Source organism: Lycium barbarum, chromosome 12 (genome assembly GCF_019175385.1).
Source record: "Lycium barbarum isolate Lr01 chromosome 12, ASM1917538v2, whole genome shotgun sequence".
Taxonomy (NCBI): Eukaryota; Viridiplantae; Streptophyta; class Magnoliopsida; order Solanales; family Solanaceae; genus Lycium; species Lycium barbarum.
Window position 1 is genome coordinate 79,630,206 of NC_083348.1, and position 16,265 is coordinate 79,646,470.

At 38.9% G+C, this 16,265-nt stretch overlaps 1 protein-coding gene and 1 long non-coding RNA gene across 6 annotated transcripts in view; one reads left to right on the plus strand and one right to left on the minus strand.

Annotated features, from left to right (window-relative positions):
- Positions 1 to 3,632: 3,632 nt before the first annotated feature.
- Positions 3,633 to 16,109, minus strand: LOC132623765 (uncharacterized). Of its 3 annotated transcripts, none has more exons than XR_009576411.1 (4): positions 15,219 to 16,109; positions 14,867 to 14,943; positions 9,083 to 9,151; positions 3,633 to 3,904 (listed from the first exon to the last, which is right to left on the minus strand). It is a non-coding gene; the product is annotated as an uncharacterized LOC132623765 (long non-coding RNA). The 3 variants fall into 3 exon arrangements; XR_009576412.1 differs by having other exon boundaries at positions 15,123 to 16,109; XR_009576413.1 differs by having other exon boundaries at positions 15,092 to 16,109.
- LOC132623758 (probable leucine-rich repeat receptor-like protein kinase At1g35710) overlaps positions 9,090 to 16,265 on the plus strand; it is a 68,061-nt gene continuing 60,885 nt past the window's right edge. For all 3 annotated transcript variants that reach the window (XM_060338571.1, XM_060338572.1, XM_060338573.1), the window contains exon 1: positions 9,090 to 9,682. In XM_060338571.1, the coding sequence (XP_060194554.1) occupies positions 9,336 to 9,682 (347 nt within the window). In that variant the 5' untranslated portion in view covers positions 9,090 to 9,335. The remainder of the gene's footprint in view (positions 9,683 to 16,265) is intronic.

The window sequence follows — 16,265 nt, forward strand, 5'->3', positions numbered from 1 at the left end:
GAATATGTACTGAGTATGTAAGGCATAAGATACAGAAAACAGAATCATAATTGAAACAAACAGTACAAAAGGTACGTACATTACCTAGAACACCAAATACTTAATTTCCAAATGCAAATCATGTATCAGAAGAAGTACAGACCCAAAATACCAAAGCACCAGAATGTCAAGATGCTTGTCTCTCTTTCCAGACACAAAACATGGATGCCAATGTCATACGTAATATAATAATGCCGCGGAACGTACGGCCTGATCCATACATATATACATATCTCGCTGCGGAACGTGCAACCCGATCCATATAACATATCACGTGTGCAAATAACGTGTCCCGGCCCTCGAGTGAGGGACTCGGTGAATGGAATCATGTATGTCAACATCGTATATCACATATGCATAACGTGTCCCGGCCCACGAGCGAGGGACTCGGTAAATAAAATCATGTATGTCACATCAAATATCATGTATGCATGTAACGTGTCCCGGCCCGCCAGTGAGGGACTCGGTGGATAACATGTCCCGGCTCTTCAGTAAGGGACTCGGTAGAGGGGATCCGGTCTGGATCTGGCGCCATCATCATATAACGTGTCCCGGCCCTCTACTGGTGGGTCTCGGTGAGCAATGCAGTGGAGTACGCACGAGAACATAACATGCCCTGGCCCGGGACTCAGTGAACAGACATACAGAGACTTGCACGAGCAGAGTAGTGCGAAACCATATGCACACAAACCAAAACTCGATAGATACATACACTTACTGTCATCAGAAGGCTCAGAAACAAGTTTCGGATCCATCCGACTTAGCAAGAGAAAGTTACGAGTGTTTGAAGTACAGAACGCTCTACAAGTATTTCAGAAGCCATTTTTGAGAAAAAAAGCAGAAGTCATATCATGTAGCTTTTGAATATCATATAGATCAAATCAAATACAACTTTTGGAATCATATATACGTATCATAATACATCAAAGTCTCGATGGAATCATCAAACGTGCTATCATACTTACAGGATCCTTTCAGAAACATATTTCATGAAAGTTGGGGACATTAAATCTTACAGAACTCTTTTAGAAACACAATTCGTTATGCTTATCTCGTTATTCAATCATATAGTGAGCTCGATCATATCAGACATACTAATACCTGAAACGTATCAGAATCATAGACAGACTCGAAAACATATCAAATAGAACTCCAGAAACAAATCTCTTCCGGATATCATATGGATCAAATCAAATATAGCCTTTAGAATCATATATACATCTCAACATATACTAAAGACTCAATAGAATAGTTAAACGTACTATCATTTGGAAATTAAAATGTTAATCATACCAATTGTCTTTCGAATACCATTTAGAAACATATCAAACGAAACTTCAGACATTAACACATACAAAACTCTCTAGAGACAAACTTAGAATCCAAGAGTGGAATTACCCCCAAGGTGCACATCACATCATACCTTATGTGGCTCTAGGACATGCCAAGAAAGAAAGGGTAAGCCTTACATACCTATGCCACGCCTTACTAGCCACGCTTATTGTCCAAATTCGCTAATCTACATTCAAGAAAATTGACATAATCATCAAACACATTGCCATATACTTACTTTAGCCTTCCAAATGAATTCACTTATATTCTGCCGAAATTTCGGCAGCACTTCCCCTGTAAATACATCACCCCCGAGAATCTAACTCGGCCAATTTAGCAACAACAAACCCGAGAATGGAACTCGGCCACATTATCAACAACGATACTAACACTCATGCCAACAATATCAACAATCAATTCAAGAATATTTCAAACAATTCACATAATATTTCAAACAACCCCAAACGACCTACTTCTTCACCCAAGACCTTTCAAACTCCACAAGAACATTAATAATCTATACTTCAACAATATCCTTTATTCTTATAATCACAATAAACCATACTAATATCACATTAACTTCTTTCATAATCCACCAACAATTACAACTTCATTTCAAGTCATTTATTCTTCATTTAACATCCTAAAATCCGCAACGACCGCAACTAACATATCAAATAAATCAATTCATCATAACTTGCCAAACCAACCATCACTCGGCCACAACAACTACATGTACATTTCCATGAATTTTCCATCTTTTCTATACCTTACAACAACAAGAAACATACTACATAAAATTTAATTCAATCTCCCCACAACACAACACACACTCACACGGCCAACATGGCATCTACACGGCCCAACATCAACATGCATGATTTCATGTTTTTCATTCACTTCCACAAGCTACAACATACACAAACATTCATAACATATAAAAATGAGAATTAATCCTTACCTTTTCTCCTTAACTCCTCAACTTAGCTAGGGTGTGCAAACGGTGAAACGAGCGGTTTGTTGACCTCAACAACTATACCACGTTAAAGAGGACCCTTTAATTGGTTGGAATACTAGGAGAAAATATTTTCTTGGACAAGATTTCAAAGGGTTTGTTTTTCTCCCTCTTGGCCGAATGGCCTTCTTTGTTTGCTTTTCATTTTTTTTTTCTTGAAGCTTCTTGAGAAATGAAGAGATTTATGGCCCCTTTTCCTTATTTATCACATGATTTTAATTATTATGGGCTTAGACTATTTTACTTGGGCCATGGCCGGCCACCACCACAATTTGGGCCTCTCTTGTTTTTTTTTTTTTTAATTTTCCAAGCCCAATTATTTGTGGCCAATTTTTGTAATTCATGACACAAATTTCCAAATTCCAATTTTGCCCTTAGGCTCCCCCAATATTTCTGCATCAATATTTTCATGAACAACTTAGGTGTTAAACAAGATCAAGAACATAGCCTTACTCTTAACTTCCCGCAATTATCTTAAATTATCCGGATGTACAAAATGCGGGATATAACACCAAGGCGAGGGAAAGGAGGGCGCGTGAATTGGATCAGGTGAAGTGCATCAAGGACGAGGATGGCAGGGTACTAGTGGAGGACGCTCTCATTAGACGGGGATGACAGTCATACTTCCACAAACTCTTGAACGATGGTGGGGACAGAGATATTGTGTTGGGAGATTTGGAGTACTCTGAGAGGTGTCGTGATTTTGGATATTGTAGGAGTATAAAGGTTGAGGAAGTTAAGGGTGCTGTCTGTAGGATGAGTAGGGGTCGAGCGACCGGGCCCGATGAGATTCCTGGGGAATTTTGGAAGACTGCAGGCAGGGCAGGTTTAGAGTGGTTGACCCTACTCTTTAATGTCATCTTTAAGACGGCTAAGATGCCCGAAGAATGGCGATGCAGTACAATGATTCCATTGTACAAAAACAAGGGCGACATTCAAAGTTGTAACAACTACAGAGGGATCAAGCTGCTAAGCCACACTATGAAAGTGTGGGAAAGGGTGGTGGAGATGAGGGTGAGGAGAAGCGTGTCTATCTCAGAGAACCAGTTCGGATTCATGCCGGGGCACTCAACTACAGAAACTATTCATCTTGTACGGAGACTTGTGGAGCAGTATGTCACACCCCGATTCTACTAGGGTGTGATGGGCACCCGACCCCATACTCGGAGCCGAGCGAATCCGCTGACTCTTAATACATACTTAACTTCTTCGGATTCTTAACTTTAATTAAATAAAATACGTAATGAAAACTTTCAAAATATTCCTTTCCTTCGTTCTCAAGTCAGACAAAATCTGTAATCATTTGGAACTTAACACATAACACAGTATGACACATCGGCTGCTGAAGCCGCTTTCAAGACCGACGTACTATACCCACGACTCTGTCTGCAAAGTCTCTAACTTTGAACACAACATCATAGCATATGTACTCTGACTCGGCAGCACTCCAGGAACAAGTGGAGCTTGCCAACACCGCTGAAGCATCTTCTATATTGGCTTCTATTGATCTGAGTGTACCTGCGCGGCATGAAATGCAGCCCCCGAAGAAGAGGGGTCAGTACGAGAAGTGTACTGAGTATGTAAGGCAAGAGTAATAACATAAGATCATGGTAAGGGACGTAAAGCATAACATAGGGTAAGAAAATAACCTGTACCTCTGTTTGCCTCTTAAGACAGATATCATGTAAGCTAACTTTACCTTTTGAAGCAACATATAAGTATTTACAAGTAAACTGCCCGACCATATAGGTACGGTGTATTTCTGCCTGAGCATATCATGAGATAAAAGAATAACCTGTACATCTGAGTGCCCCTTAGGGCGGATGCCATGCATGCTAGCTTTCCTTTGAAAACATTTCTTTTCATATGTATAGAAAGTAGAACATGCATAGCGCCGACCCCCGTCGGCTCCCCCACATATGTAGAAAAATAGAACATATCATATCATAGCGCCGAATACGTCGGCTCTCCTATATATCCTGCGTCCGGGCATCCCGCGTCCGGGATGAATACACCAGCTGACCAGGTGGCAATGCGTCTTATAGCGCAACATATCTCCCTTTCCCCATCTTCCCCAAATACATATACATATATCGCGTAAGCAGCATGCACGAGAGCCCAAAGAAAATCATGTATCTATCGGAGTGACGTAAGGTCGGTAGCCTCCGATGACATTATGGAATAATCGTGGTCGCTTGTCTCACCTTGAAGGAACTATAATCATAAGGGGAGACTAATAATGAATAGCAACGTTAAGACTCGATAGGTACGTACATAATTCGACATATGAAGACTTAGAAACAAGTTTCGGGTCAATCAGAATTAGTATACAAAAGTTACGAGCTTTTGAAGAACAGAACATTCTACGATCATTTCAGAAGTCATTTTTGAAAAATCATCCTTATCATAGTCTTCATAAAATATTCTCATCCTTAATACCATCATGGTCACTGTAAAACATATCTATCGTTGTTGTCATAAAAACTTATAGTACCATAAACCTTTATTCTAGAAAAGTATGGACGTTTTGGAAACGTTGACGGGTTATCGGGAAAGTAATCATGCTTTGAAATCATAAACATCTAACTTTTGAAAATAAGGAAAATATGGAAGCAAGTATGAATCATAACGTCGGGATCATGCCTTGAAAGAAAAGGACAAGCCTTAACATACCTGCGCCGCGCCTTACTAGCTACTTAATTCGCCCAAACTTGTTAGTCTACATTCAAGAAGATTGATATTATCGTTAGATTCATCGGCATATACTTGTCTTAACCTTTCAAATAAATTCACTTATGATCTGCCGAAATTTCGGCAGCATCTCCCCTGTAAATATACGATCCCCGAGAATCTAACTCGGCCCAAATCATCAACCAACAATCCGAGAATTCAACTCGGCCAAACTATCAATAACAATACCAACAATCATACTAATAACTTTAACAATTCATCCAAAATACACTCTAACAACTCAATCAATATACTACTTCCTCCAAGACCTTTCAACTCCAATAAAAACAATAACAACACATTTCCTTTTTCCTTCCAAATTCATGAACTACACACTAACAACATCATACTAACAACATCACACTAACAACATTACCTTTCATGCATGCAAGAACATTATATTCAATTTACATAAACCTCTAAAACAAGTCTCCAACTACTACAACTTCATTAAGATCATTAAGCTTTTATTAGCAACATAGAATCCACACAATAACAACAATTATACATGGCCATACACACACACCTCACGGCCACCACCCCTACATCCACATTCTTCATGAATTTCACTCATTTTTATACACTACAACATGCACAAACATCCATAACATACAAAAGAGGATAAATTCTTACCTGTCCTCTTATCTCCCTTCACGGCCAGGACTTGCAACTCACAAGAATATGTGCTTTTATTGCTCCAATGAACACCCCACTTTGCTAGGGGCCCTTCAATTAGTTTCTTGGCTAGAAGAGAATAATTTTTAATGAAAAATTTTCCAAGGTTCTTGTGGATTAGGACATGGCCGAATGACCTTCTTATTTTTTTTCTCCCTCTCTTTTGTTCTTGCTCTCTCTCCAAAATGTCTTGAATTAAAAGATGACCTCTCATATATATATATATATATAGTTCTACAAGCATGTGAGGGGCACATGCCCTTCTCTCCATATTTTTCTAGAAATTTCTTCTTTTTCCTTGAATTTTTCTAAAATAGTCAAAGATGATCATTTGTCTTCTTAAGCAAGCTTTGACCCATGCATATTTATACTTAGCCCCATTAAATAAAAATATGGCACACCATACGGCCAACATGGCATTCTTTAAGAATTTTCAAGACTTTGTGTAAAACTTTCATTTTACCCCTAGCCTTTCCACAATATTACCATAAACCGTTTTGTGAATTTTTCCTTTTTACCCTTATTCTTTCTCAATATTTCCTTATCAACTATGTCCATAAATAATATTCATAACCAACTTGTACACTAAAAATAATTTTGGAAGATGGTCATTCGCTTAACTTACCACGACTACCTTGAAATTTCCGAACGTATAAAATACGGGATATAACACAATATAGGGAGAGGAAGAGGGACCTACACATGATATTCATCGACCTAGAAAAGGCATACGACAAAGTGCCGAGAGAGGTTCTATGGAGATGCTTGGAGGCTAGAGGTGTACCTGTGGCGTACATTAGGGCAGTCAAGGACATGTATGATGGGGCCAAGACCAGGGCAAGGACTATGGGAGGAGACTCAGAGCACTTTCCAGTGATGATGGGGTTACACCAGGGATCAGCTCTTAGCCCATTTTTATTCTCCTTGGTGATGGATGGATTGACGCGGCAAATTCAAGGTGAGGTGCCATGGTGTATGTTATTTGCGGATGACATAGTCCTGATTGACGAGTCTCGCAGCGGGTGTAATGCTAAGTTGGAGGTTTGGAGACAAACTCTGGAGTCTAAAGGGTTCAAGTTGAGTAGGACCAAGACAGAGTACTTGGAGTGCAAGTTCAGTGAGATGGTGCATGAGGCTGATGTGGAAGTGAAGCTTGGCACCCAGGTCATACAGAAGAAAAATAGTTTCAAGTATCTTGGGTCTATTATACAAGGAAATGGGGAGATTGATGATGACGTCACACACCGTATTGGTGCAGGATGGATGAAATGGAGGCTTGCCTCTGGAGTGTTGTGTGACAAGAAGGTGCCACCGAAACTTAAAGGCAAGTTCTACAAAGTGGTGGTTAGACCGACAATGTTGTACGGGGCGGAGTGTTGGCCAGTCAAGAAATCTCATGTTCAGAAGATGAAAGTGGCGGAAATGAGAATGCTGCGATGGATGTGTGGGCACACTAGGAGCGATAGGATTAGAAATGAAGTCATCCGAGACAATGTTGGGGTAGCCTCAGTGGAAGACAAGATGCGGAAAGCGAGACTGAGATGGTTTGGGCATGTGATGCGGAGAGATGCAAATGCCCCAGTGCGGAGGTGCGAGAGGTTGGCCAGTGACGGTTTCAAAAGAGGTAGAGGTAGGCCGAAGAAGTATTAGGGGAAAGTGATTAGACAGGACATGGCGCATTTCCTGCTTACCGAGGACATAACCTTAGATAGGAGGGTATGGAGGACTCATATTAGGATAGAAGACTAGTAAGTAGTTGCGTTTATCCTTTCTTACGAGTAGCTATGTTGCTCTATAGTTTCTTGTCTCTTGATTTCTGCGAGTATCTGTTGGTTTATAATGGCTTATTTACTTTCACTGTTTGCATTTTCATAACTGCTTTGATGTGTTTGCCCGTATCTGACCTTTTTTATGATTTCTCTTGAGCCGAGGGTCTTCCGGAAACAGCCTCCCTACCTAAGATGGGGTAAGATCTGCGTACACTCTACCCTTCCCAGACCCCACATTGTGTGATTAACTGAGTATGTTGTTGTTGTACTATACTATAAAAAAAATAGGTAATTTAAAGAGATCGAAAGTTGTAATTTGTGAAGATTTTAGTCTCTTCTAGCAACTAGTGAAGGCTAATACCTCTGCCAATTGTAACTTCAACCTCCGCAGCAAATATCCATTTTTTTGTCGTGAAATATCAGATATAAACTGCTCATTTGATATAGTGAAAAGATCTCTTCTTCTTTCTTCTTCAAACTATGGATTTACTCGCAAACTAAAACCCTAGATTCTAGATTCAACTTCAAATACAGTAATCAATGGTTGTTTTTCACATGGTATCAGAGCGGGAATCTAGGGAGACTCAATTAAACGAAAATTAAAGGAAAACAATATCAAAGAAACTTCAATTTGATCAACAATAGTGGTTAGCAAAACTGCAACAGAATCAACAATGGCAGTTAACGAAGCTACATCACTCGATCACAATTCTCCTCTTTGTCTCCAAGCTTCATATGTAATTGGTGTGGTTCTAATTCCAATGAAGCTCACAGGTACAGAAAACTATGCTTTGTCAAGCAAACCAATGAAATTGGCACTCAGGGGTAAAGGAAAGCTAGGGTTTGCCGATGAAACTTGTGTTAAAAGTGCATATAAAGGAGCATTAGAAGAACAATGGGAAAAATGGAATGCAATAACGGTATCATGGATTGCAAGCACAGTTGCGAGTGAGCTATTACCGGGGATTATGTATGCATCAAATGCGAAGAAAATTTGAAGAGACGTTTGACTGATCTGATTTGACCAGATCGCATCATTTATGGAGTGAAATCGCAACCTTTAGGCAAGGAAATGATTCAGTTACTGTTTACTATTTAAAATTAAAAAAACCTTTGGGCAAAATTGGATGTCATGATTCCATCACCACGATGTAAGTGTGATGAATCTGCAGCTTATGTGCACATCTGAAATCACAAAGGTTATTACAATTTTTTATGGGATTGAATGAGAGCTATGACAATAGTAGGAGTAATATTCTAGCTAGAAAACCAGTTATAACTGTTAATGAAGCTTGTGCAATAGCAGCACAAGAGGAGAGTCAAAGAACACTAGGAGTAGTGGATAAGGTTAGAGAAGCATTGGCTTTACTTGGAGGGAGAACTCAAGGGTACAAACCTAAGACGTTAGGGATTGCTTGTGAGATTTGTGGATACAAAGGGCATCCTATAGAGAAATGCTACAGACTGATTAGATATCCAGCAAATTTCAAAAGTAAAAGAAAGGGAAAAGGTGAGTTCAAACCTGGAAGTGGAAATTTCAAACCAAATGCTGAACATAGACCAGCAGCAGCTGCTCATTTTACCAGAGAAGCTGATGCAACCAATGGAGGAAATATTTCAGTAAATCATTTTTCTGAGGAACAGTACAACGAATTACATCACATTACACCAAGTAAGGAGCTCTTGAATGCTATTAGAAGTTAGAAGATCATCATAGTAATGCAGTATAGGTGCCTACATGGAATAAAAGTCATATAGATAGTATAGGAAGTACTATGATCCTTGAGAATTATAAGTTGCAAAAGGTGCTACATGTATCAACTTTCAAGTTCAACTTACTGTCAGTGTCCAAGCTGACTAAGCAACTCTCCTGCTCAGTCTCCTTTTACCCAGATTTCTATTTATTTCAAGAACTCTTCACTGGCAGAGTGATAGGGATTGGTAGGGAGAGGGATGGTTTGTACATATTAAGGGAACAAAAGATAAAACCTGCAATAAATACAACAGTCTCAAAGTGTAGCAGTGAGGCTGTGGCATTTGAGACTGGGGCATGCATCAATGAAGACATTAGAGCACATCAAGACATTACAAAACATCACAAGCAAGAGTATACAATACAGTTGTGAGATATGTCCTCTAGCTAAGCAATGCAGACTAAATATTTCCTATTAGTAGTAGCTTATCTCTTCATGTGTTTGATTTAGTACATGTAGATGTTTGGAGGCCTTACAGGAGACCTACATATGACAAGAAGTAATACTTTGTGACCATAGTAGATGACTGCAGTAGATATACGTGTTTGTGCTTGATACGATATAAATGTGAAGTCATTGTAGTTCTTAAAGATTTCTTGGCATTAATAAATATTCAGTTTGGGTTGTCTGTGAAAATCCTGAGATTTGATAATGGATCTAAGTTTTTTAACTCCTCTTGTACATAATTGTTTGCTTCTAACTGTATAATTTACCAAAGTAGTTGTGTATATACCCCACAACAAAATGGTGTTGTAGAGAGAAAACATAGGCACATATTAGAAATGGCAAGGGCTTTTAAGTTCCAAAGTTCAGTTCCAATTCAATTATGGGGAGATTGTGTGAAGACTGCAGTATACCTAATTAACAAATTGTCTATTGATATTCTTGGAGGCAAAGCACCATATGAAGTGTTATTTGGGAAAACACCTAAGTTGGATCACCTAAGAGTGTTTGGATGCTTATGCCATGCAAGTAAGCTTCCTAAGGGGGATAAATTTGCTCCATGGGTCAAAAGATCAATTTTTGTGGGTTATTTAGAAACTCAGAAGGGTTACAAGGTTTATGATCTTACTGATCATGTTTTCTTTGTGAGCATGAATATCAGTTTCCGAGAACTTACATTCCCTTATCAAGTTTTGAATGAATCAGGTTCACCTGATATATTTGAGTCTTCAGGTCCAACGATCAAACCTGTTTATAAATGAGAATAATATTGATCTTGTTGTGTTAAGAGATGATGATGTAGGTATTATGGCAAATGATTACAATGCTACACCATATATTGGGGATCCTGATATTGCTGATCACATGCTCCAGTTGCAGAAATTCATCATGACATTGTTGATGCAGTTACAAAGATTCAGAATGGCATTGCTGACAATGATGCTCTTATCAATGCTCCCGAAGTTGCGAAGGAGATTCCAATTGGTGATATTTCTATATCAGGTATTCCTGTTGTTGAACAGACACAAAATCATTTAAGCCTATTAGAGTTACAAAGCCACCAATATGGCTTAGTGAATATGTTACAAGCTCCAAGTCTTCTGCCAACTGCATATACCCCATATCTGGTTTTGTGTCATATTCACACTTGCCAAGTTCTTATTAAGCATATTTAAGTGCTTTATCTGCTGGGACTGAGCCTAAGTCATTCGAGAAGGCATCTCAACATAGCAAGTGGATAGCTATTATGAAAGATGAAATAGTAGCATTAGAGGTAATCACACTTGGGAAATAGTTGATTCACCCCTAGGAAAACATGCTATTGGATCTAAATGGCTGTTTAAAATTAAGCACATGACAAATGGGAATGTTGACAAATACAAGGCTAGGTTGGTAGCAAAGGGTTACAACCAAAAGGATGGTCTAGATTATCATGAAACAGTTTCTCCAGTACCAAAAATGATGACAGTAAGGACAGATATTAACATTGCAGCATCAAGGGATTATCCTCTTATTCAAATGGATGTGCATAATGCTTTTATAAGGTGATCTATGTGAAGAAGCTTACATGGCCTTACCTCAAGGTTTTCACAGACAGGGGGAGACCAAAGTATGCAAACTTTTATAATCCTTATATGATTTAAAACAGGCATCTAGATAGTGGGACATTAAACTGTCTAGTTCCTTGTTAGAAGCAGGATACAATCAATGTCCATATGATCATTCAACTTTTACCAAGCAGGCTGGTGATGACATGGTGGTGATTTTAGTGTATGTTGATAATTTTTTAATCACATATGGTAGTTAAGACATGATCAAAAAAGCACAACAGACATTGCAGAGCAGTTTCAAAGTCGAGGACTTAGGGCAACTGAGATATTTTCCGGGGATTGAAGTGATGAGGTCAAAAATAGGCATTTTGCTTAACCAAAGAAAGTACACATTAGAATTGATTTCAACTGTGGGGTTAAGTGGTGCCATGCCAGCTTCTACACCCATGGAATTGAGTACCAAGCTTACTATAGTAGAGCATGATGAATTCCTAAAGAAGACTGATGATCCACTTTTGATAGATGGCTATCAACAGTTAGTGGGTAAGTTGATATATTTGACCATTTTTTGGGTCGAAGATATATTTGACCATTACTGGGCTGATATATGCTTTATAGTCTAGGTCCTTAGCCAATTCATGCAGCAACCAATGAGGTCACATGGGGAAGAAGCTTTGAGAATACTTAGATACTTGAAAAATGCACCTGGACAAGGGATCTTGTTGAAGAGAAGTCTCATTATCAAACTCACTGCTTTTTATGACTCAGATTGGGCAGCTTGTCCAAATACAAGAATATCTGTCACAGGAATGTTATTCAACTTGGTGATTCACTGATCTCTTGGAAGTAAAAAAAGTAACACATAGTGAATAGAAGCTCAGCAGAAGCAGAGTATAGAAATATGGCAACAACAGTGGCTGAAGTGATATGGTTAGTATGGTTGTTAAAGGATCTTAAAGTGCCAATTGACTCTTCTGTTAGACTGTGTTGTGACAAAAAAACAGGTATGTAGATAACATCAAATCCCATATTTCATGGGAGAACAAAACATGTAGAGATCGATTGTAATTTTGTGAGGGAAAAGCTCAAAGCAGGATTGATCAAGCCAGAGTTTGTAGGTTCTAAGTTTCAACCGGCAGATTTACTTACTAAAGGATTAGGGGTGAGTCAGCATCAATTTTTGCTCACTAAGCTGGGAGTACTTGATGTGTTTTACCCCATCTTGAGCTGAAGTCTTGAGATTAGCTGCCTAGGATAAATTAGTTAAGTGTCATTAACAATTAGTTAAATGTCATTAGTTGTCACTTAGTGGAGTTTGTTAGTTAGTTAGAAGACATGTGATGTGTACGTGTGTGAAATTTTGTAAATATCAGATGCAAACTGCTCATTTGATATAATGACTTCAATATTGTATTACACTCCAATGATAGGCTCCTGGGCACCCCTGTTACTTATGCTAAAGTGCAAGGCTTCTTAGATTATATACATGCCTTGATGCTGGATGAATTGCCTTGGAAAGGTTCTTTCTACACATGGTCAAAGTAAGCAGTCTAGTACTGACAGGATTTGCTGTAGACTAGATAAGCGTTTAGGGAATTTTGAATGGATGATGCATTAGGGAAGTATAGTGACTGAATATGATGGCCCAACATTTCTGATCATTTACCAATGCTAATCACTTTACAGACCACTCATAGAAATGTTAAAACCCTTTCAAATTCTATAATGTTTGGGCTGAGCATGAGTCCTTCTTGGATATGTCAGTGGAATATGGGCTCAACCACACACTGGTTATAACATGAAGACCATATGGAATAAGCTGAAAGCCCTAAAAGCACCTTTACTGAATAAACAGGAATTTATGGGCATTGCTTAGAAGATAGAGAAGGCAAGGTGGATTTGCAAGTGGTTCAACAACAAATAGAAACTAAATGCGCTGATTCTCTTATCTTGGTAGAGAAAGATCTATTACAAAACTTGAAAAGGTGGTAATTAATTGAAGAATACGTGACGCAGCAAAAGTCCAGAATTACTTGGGCGAAACTTGGTGATGCAAACACCAAATATTTCTCAGCTGTTGTCAAAGCGAGACATAACAGGAAACAGATACTAGTACTAGTTCTTAACTGGTCAAAGTACTCACTTCCTTAACTAGTCAACACATAACTGATACTGAGGACATTAAAGAGAAGATTACCTCCTTCTGCAAAGGGCTAATGGGATCTTATGCACATTCCCTACCTGTTATGAATAAGCTTACCCTGAGGAATGGGCCTAAGCTGTCTCAATTAAAAAGAAATGAGCTAATACAGGCTGTGCATGATGTAGAACTTTTGGAAGCACTTGATTCCATTGGAGAGGATAAAGCACCTGGTATAGATGGATACAATGCTTTATTTTTTAAAAAGGTTTGGCACATAACTAAGGATGAAATGATGGCTGCAGTGAGAGAGTTCTTCAGTTCTGGCAAGATATATACTCCTATAAATTGTACCCTGGTCACACTAGTTCCTAAAATATCCAATCCTACCAATGTTAAAGAGTATAGACTCATAGCATGTTGTTCAGTCCTGTACAAGATCATATAAAAAATCTTAGCAGCCAGACTTCAGAAAATCATCTCATGCACTATCTGTGAAGCACAAATTGGTTTTATCCGTGGAAGAAGAATTGCTGACAACATTATTATGGCACATGAGCTAATTAAGGCATACACTATGAAGAACACCTCAGACATGGTAATGATCAAGATTGATTTACAAAAAACTAACGACTCTGTTGAATGGTGCTTTCTTCAACATGTTTTGAAGGAGCTTGGCTTTCCTGAGAGATTTATAGCCTGGATTATGCAGTGTGTGAAAACAGTAAGCTACATAATTATGGTGAATGGTGAGACTACTAAGCCTTTTCCCGCTGCCAAAGGTTTGAGGCAAGGTGACCTTATGTCACCATTCCTGTTTACCATCTCCATGGACCTTAGTAGAAAATTGATTGGTCTCAAACAAAACATAAGATATAAATATCATCCCAGGTGCTCCACACTTGGGATCACATATTTAAGCTTTGCAAATGACCTGCTTCTATTTGCTAGGGGTGATGAGAACTCAGTAACTGCCTTGCTCAATTGCTCTAACTAGTTTTCCAGTTCCTCTGGACTGCAGGCCAATATGAGGAAAAGTTTTGTATATTTTGGAGGGGTTAAACAGGAGATCAGAGACAGAATTGTTACTAAATTGGGGTTTATGTACGGTGAATTACCTTTCAAGTACTTGGGCATTCCACTTTCCACTAAGAAGACGAGCTTTATCTAATGGCAATCACTTATTCACAAAATCACATCCAGGATCACCTCTTGGACAACAAAAACACTCTCATATACAGGAAGAGCATAATTGATACAAATAGTACTGTTTTGAATGCAATCGTATTGGGCCCAAATGTTCACTCTACCATCAAAAGTAATGAAAATTATAGAAGCTCATTGCAGGAGCTACTTGTGGTCTGGATCTAATATGATAACTAAGAAATCTCTAGTGGCATGGGAGAGAGTTTGTGTACCTAGAGCGGGAGGAGGGTTGAACTTGTTCAACCTGAATTGTTGGAACAGAGCTGCCATAACCAAACTCTACTGGGACCTGTCAAAAAAGAAAGATAGTTTATGGATTAGATGGGTCCATCACTATTACATAAAGGATCAGATTGGTACTGATACAGCTGTGCCACAGCTAGCTTGTTCGATGATTAGACAAATTATGAGTTCAAAGGAGGTTTTGAATAGTATACAATGTAACTTCACTGATAAATAAAGCCTCACTAGTCAAATTTACTTCTAGATGATGGGTGATTATCCTAGAGTCGAATGGAAACCACTGATTTTTAGGAATGGTGGAAGACCAAGGGCAAAGTTTACCATGTGGTTAATGTTGCAAGGCAAAATGCGCACATTGGATAGGTTAATCAAATGGGGATTATCGGTGGATCCTATCTGCACATTATGCCAGCAAGCTCCTAAGACTAGGGACCACCTTTTTGTTGAGTGTCAATATACCAAACTGATGTGGATAAGAATTCTTAACTAGGCACAGAAGGGTAATTTCCCAAATGGTAATTGGGACACTCAAGGTGGGGGTAAGGTCTTGTTTTCTCTCTTGAGCCGAGGGTCTTTCGGAAACAACTTCCATACCTTTCAAGATGGGGGTAAGGTCTGCGTACACTCTACCCTCCCCAGACCCCACATTGCGGGATTCTACTAGGCATGTTGTTGTTGTTGGTAATTGGGACACTCACTTGCACTGGGCTATCAGAAATGCTAAAGGGAAGTCACCGGCTGCTAGAATATTCAGAATGCTGTACGCGGAAGTAATGCATGGAATTTGGATGGAAAGAAATAAGAGAGTTTTTGACAAGTGAGCTACTGGATGGGACATCATTGCTAGAGAAGTTGCATATATGTGCAACATTCGAGCTTCCCCTGGTATCCGAAACCTTGGACAGAACTACATGTTTTGATTTCTGTTGCTAGATTAGCTTTGATTGCTATCTGGTTTACTGAGAATTACACTTGAGCAGCCCACTGAGATATAAAGTTGGGTTGCAGTCTGTAATGCTTTTCTCTTGGTGATTAATAAAATTATTAGTTACCAAAAAAGGAAAAGAACTCTTCTTCTCTCTTCTTCAACAACGGAGTTACTCCCAAACTAAAACCCTAGATTATAGATTCTACTTCAAATACAACAATCAATGGCTGTTTTTCACAAAGTAATCTAGGAAAATATTATGCAGGGAGTCGGGTCAGGGGCGGTTAATGGGCAGCGAGGGTTGGGGGTGAGGAGGAGACAATGAGCTTAACATGCCATTTATGGTACTTTTTATCTCTACTTCTTGCAGAGAAATCATTTTCTTAATTTTAAGAACATTGTTTTCCTAAAGAAAGTGTTTTCTACAATATTTTGACAAC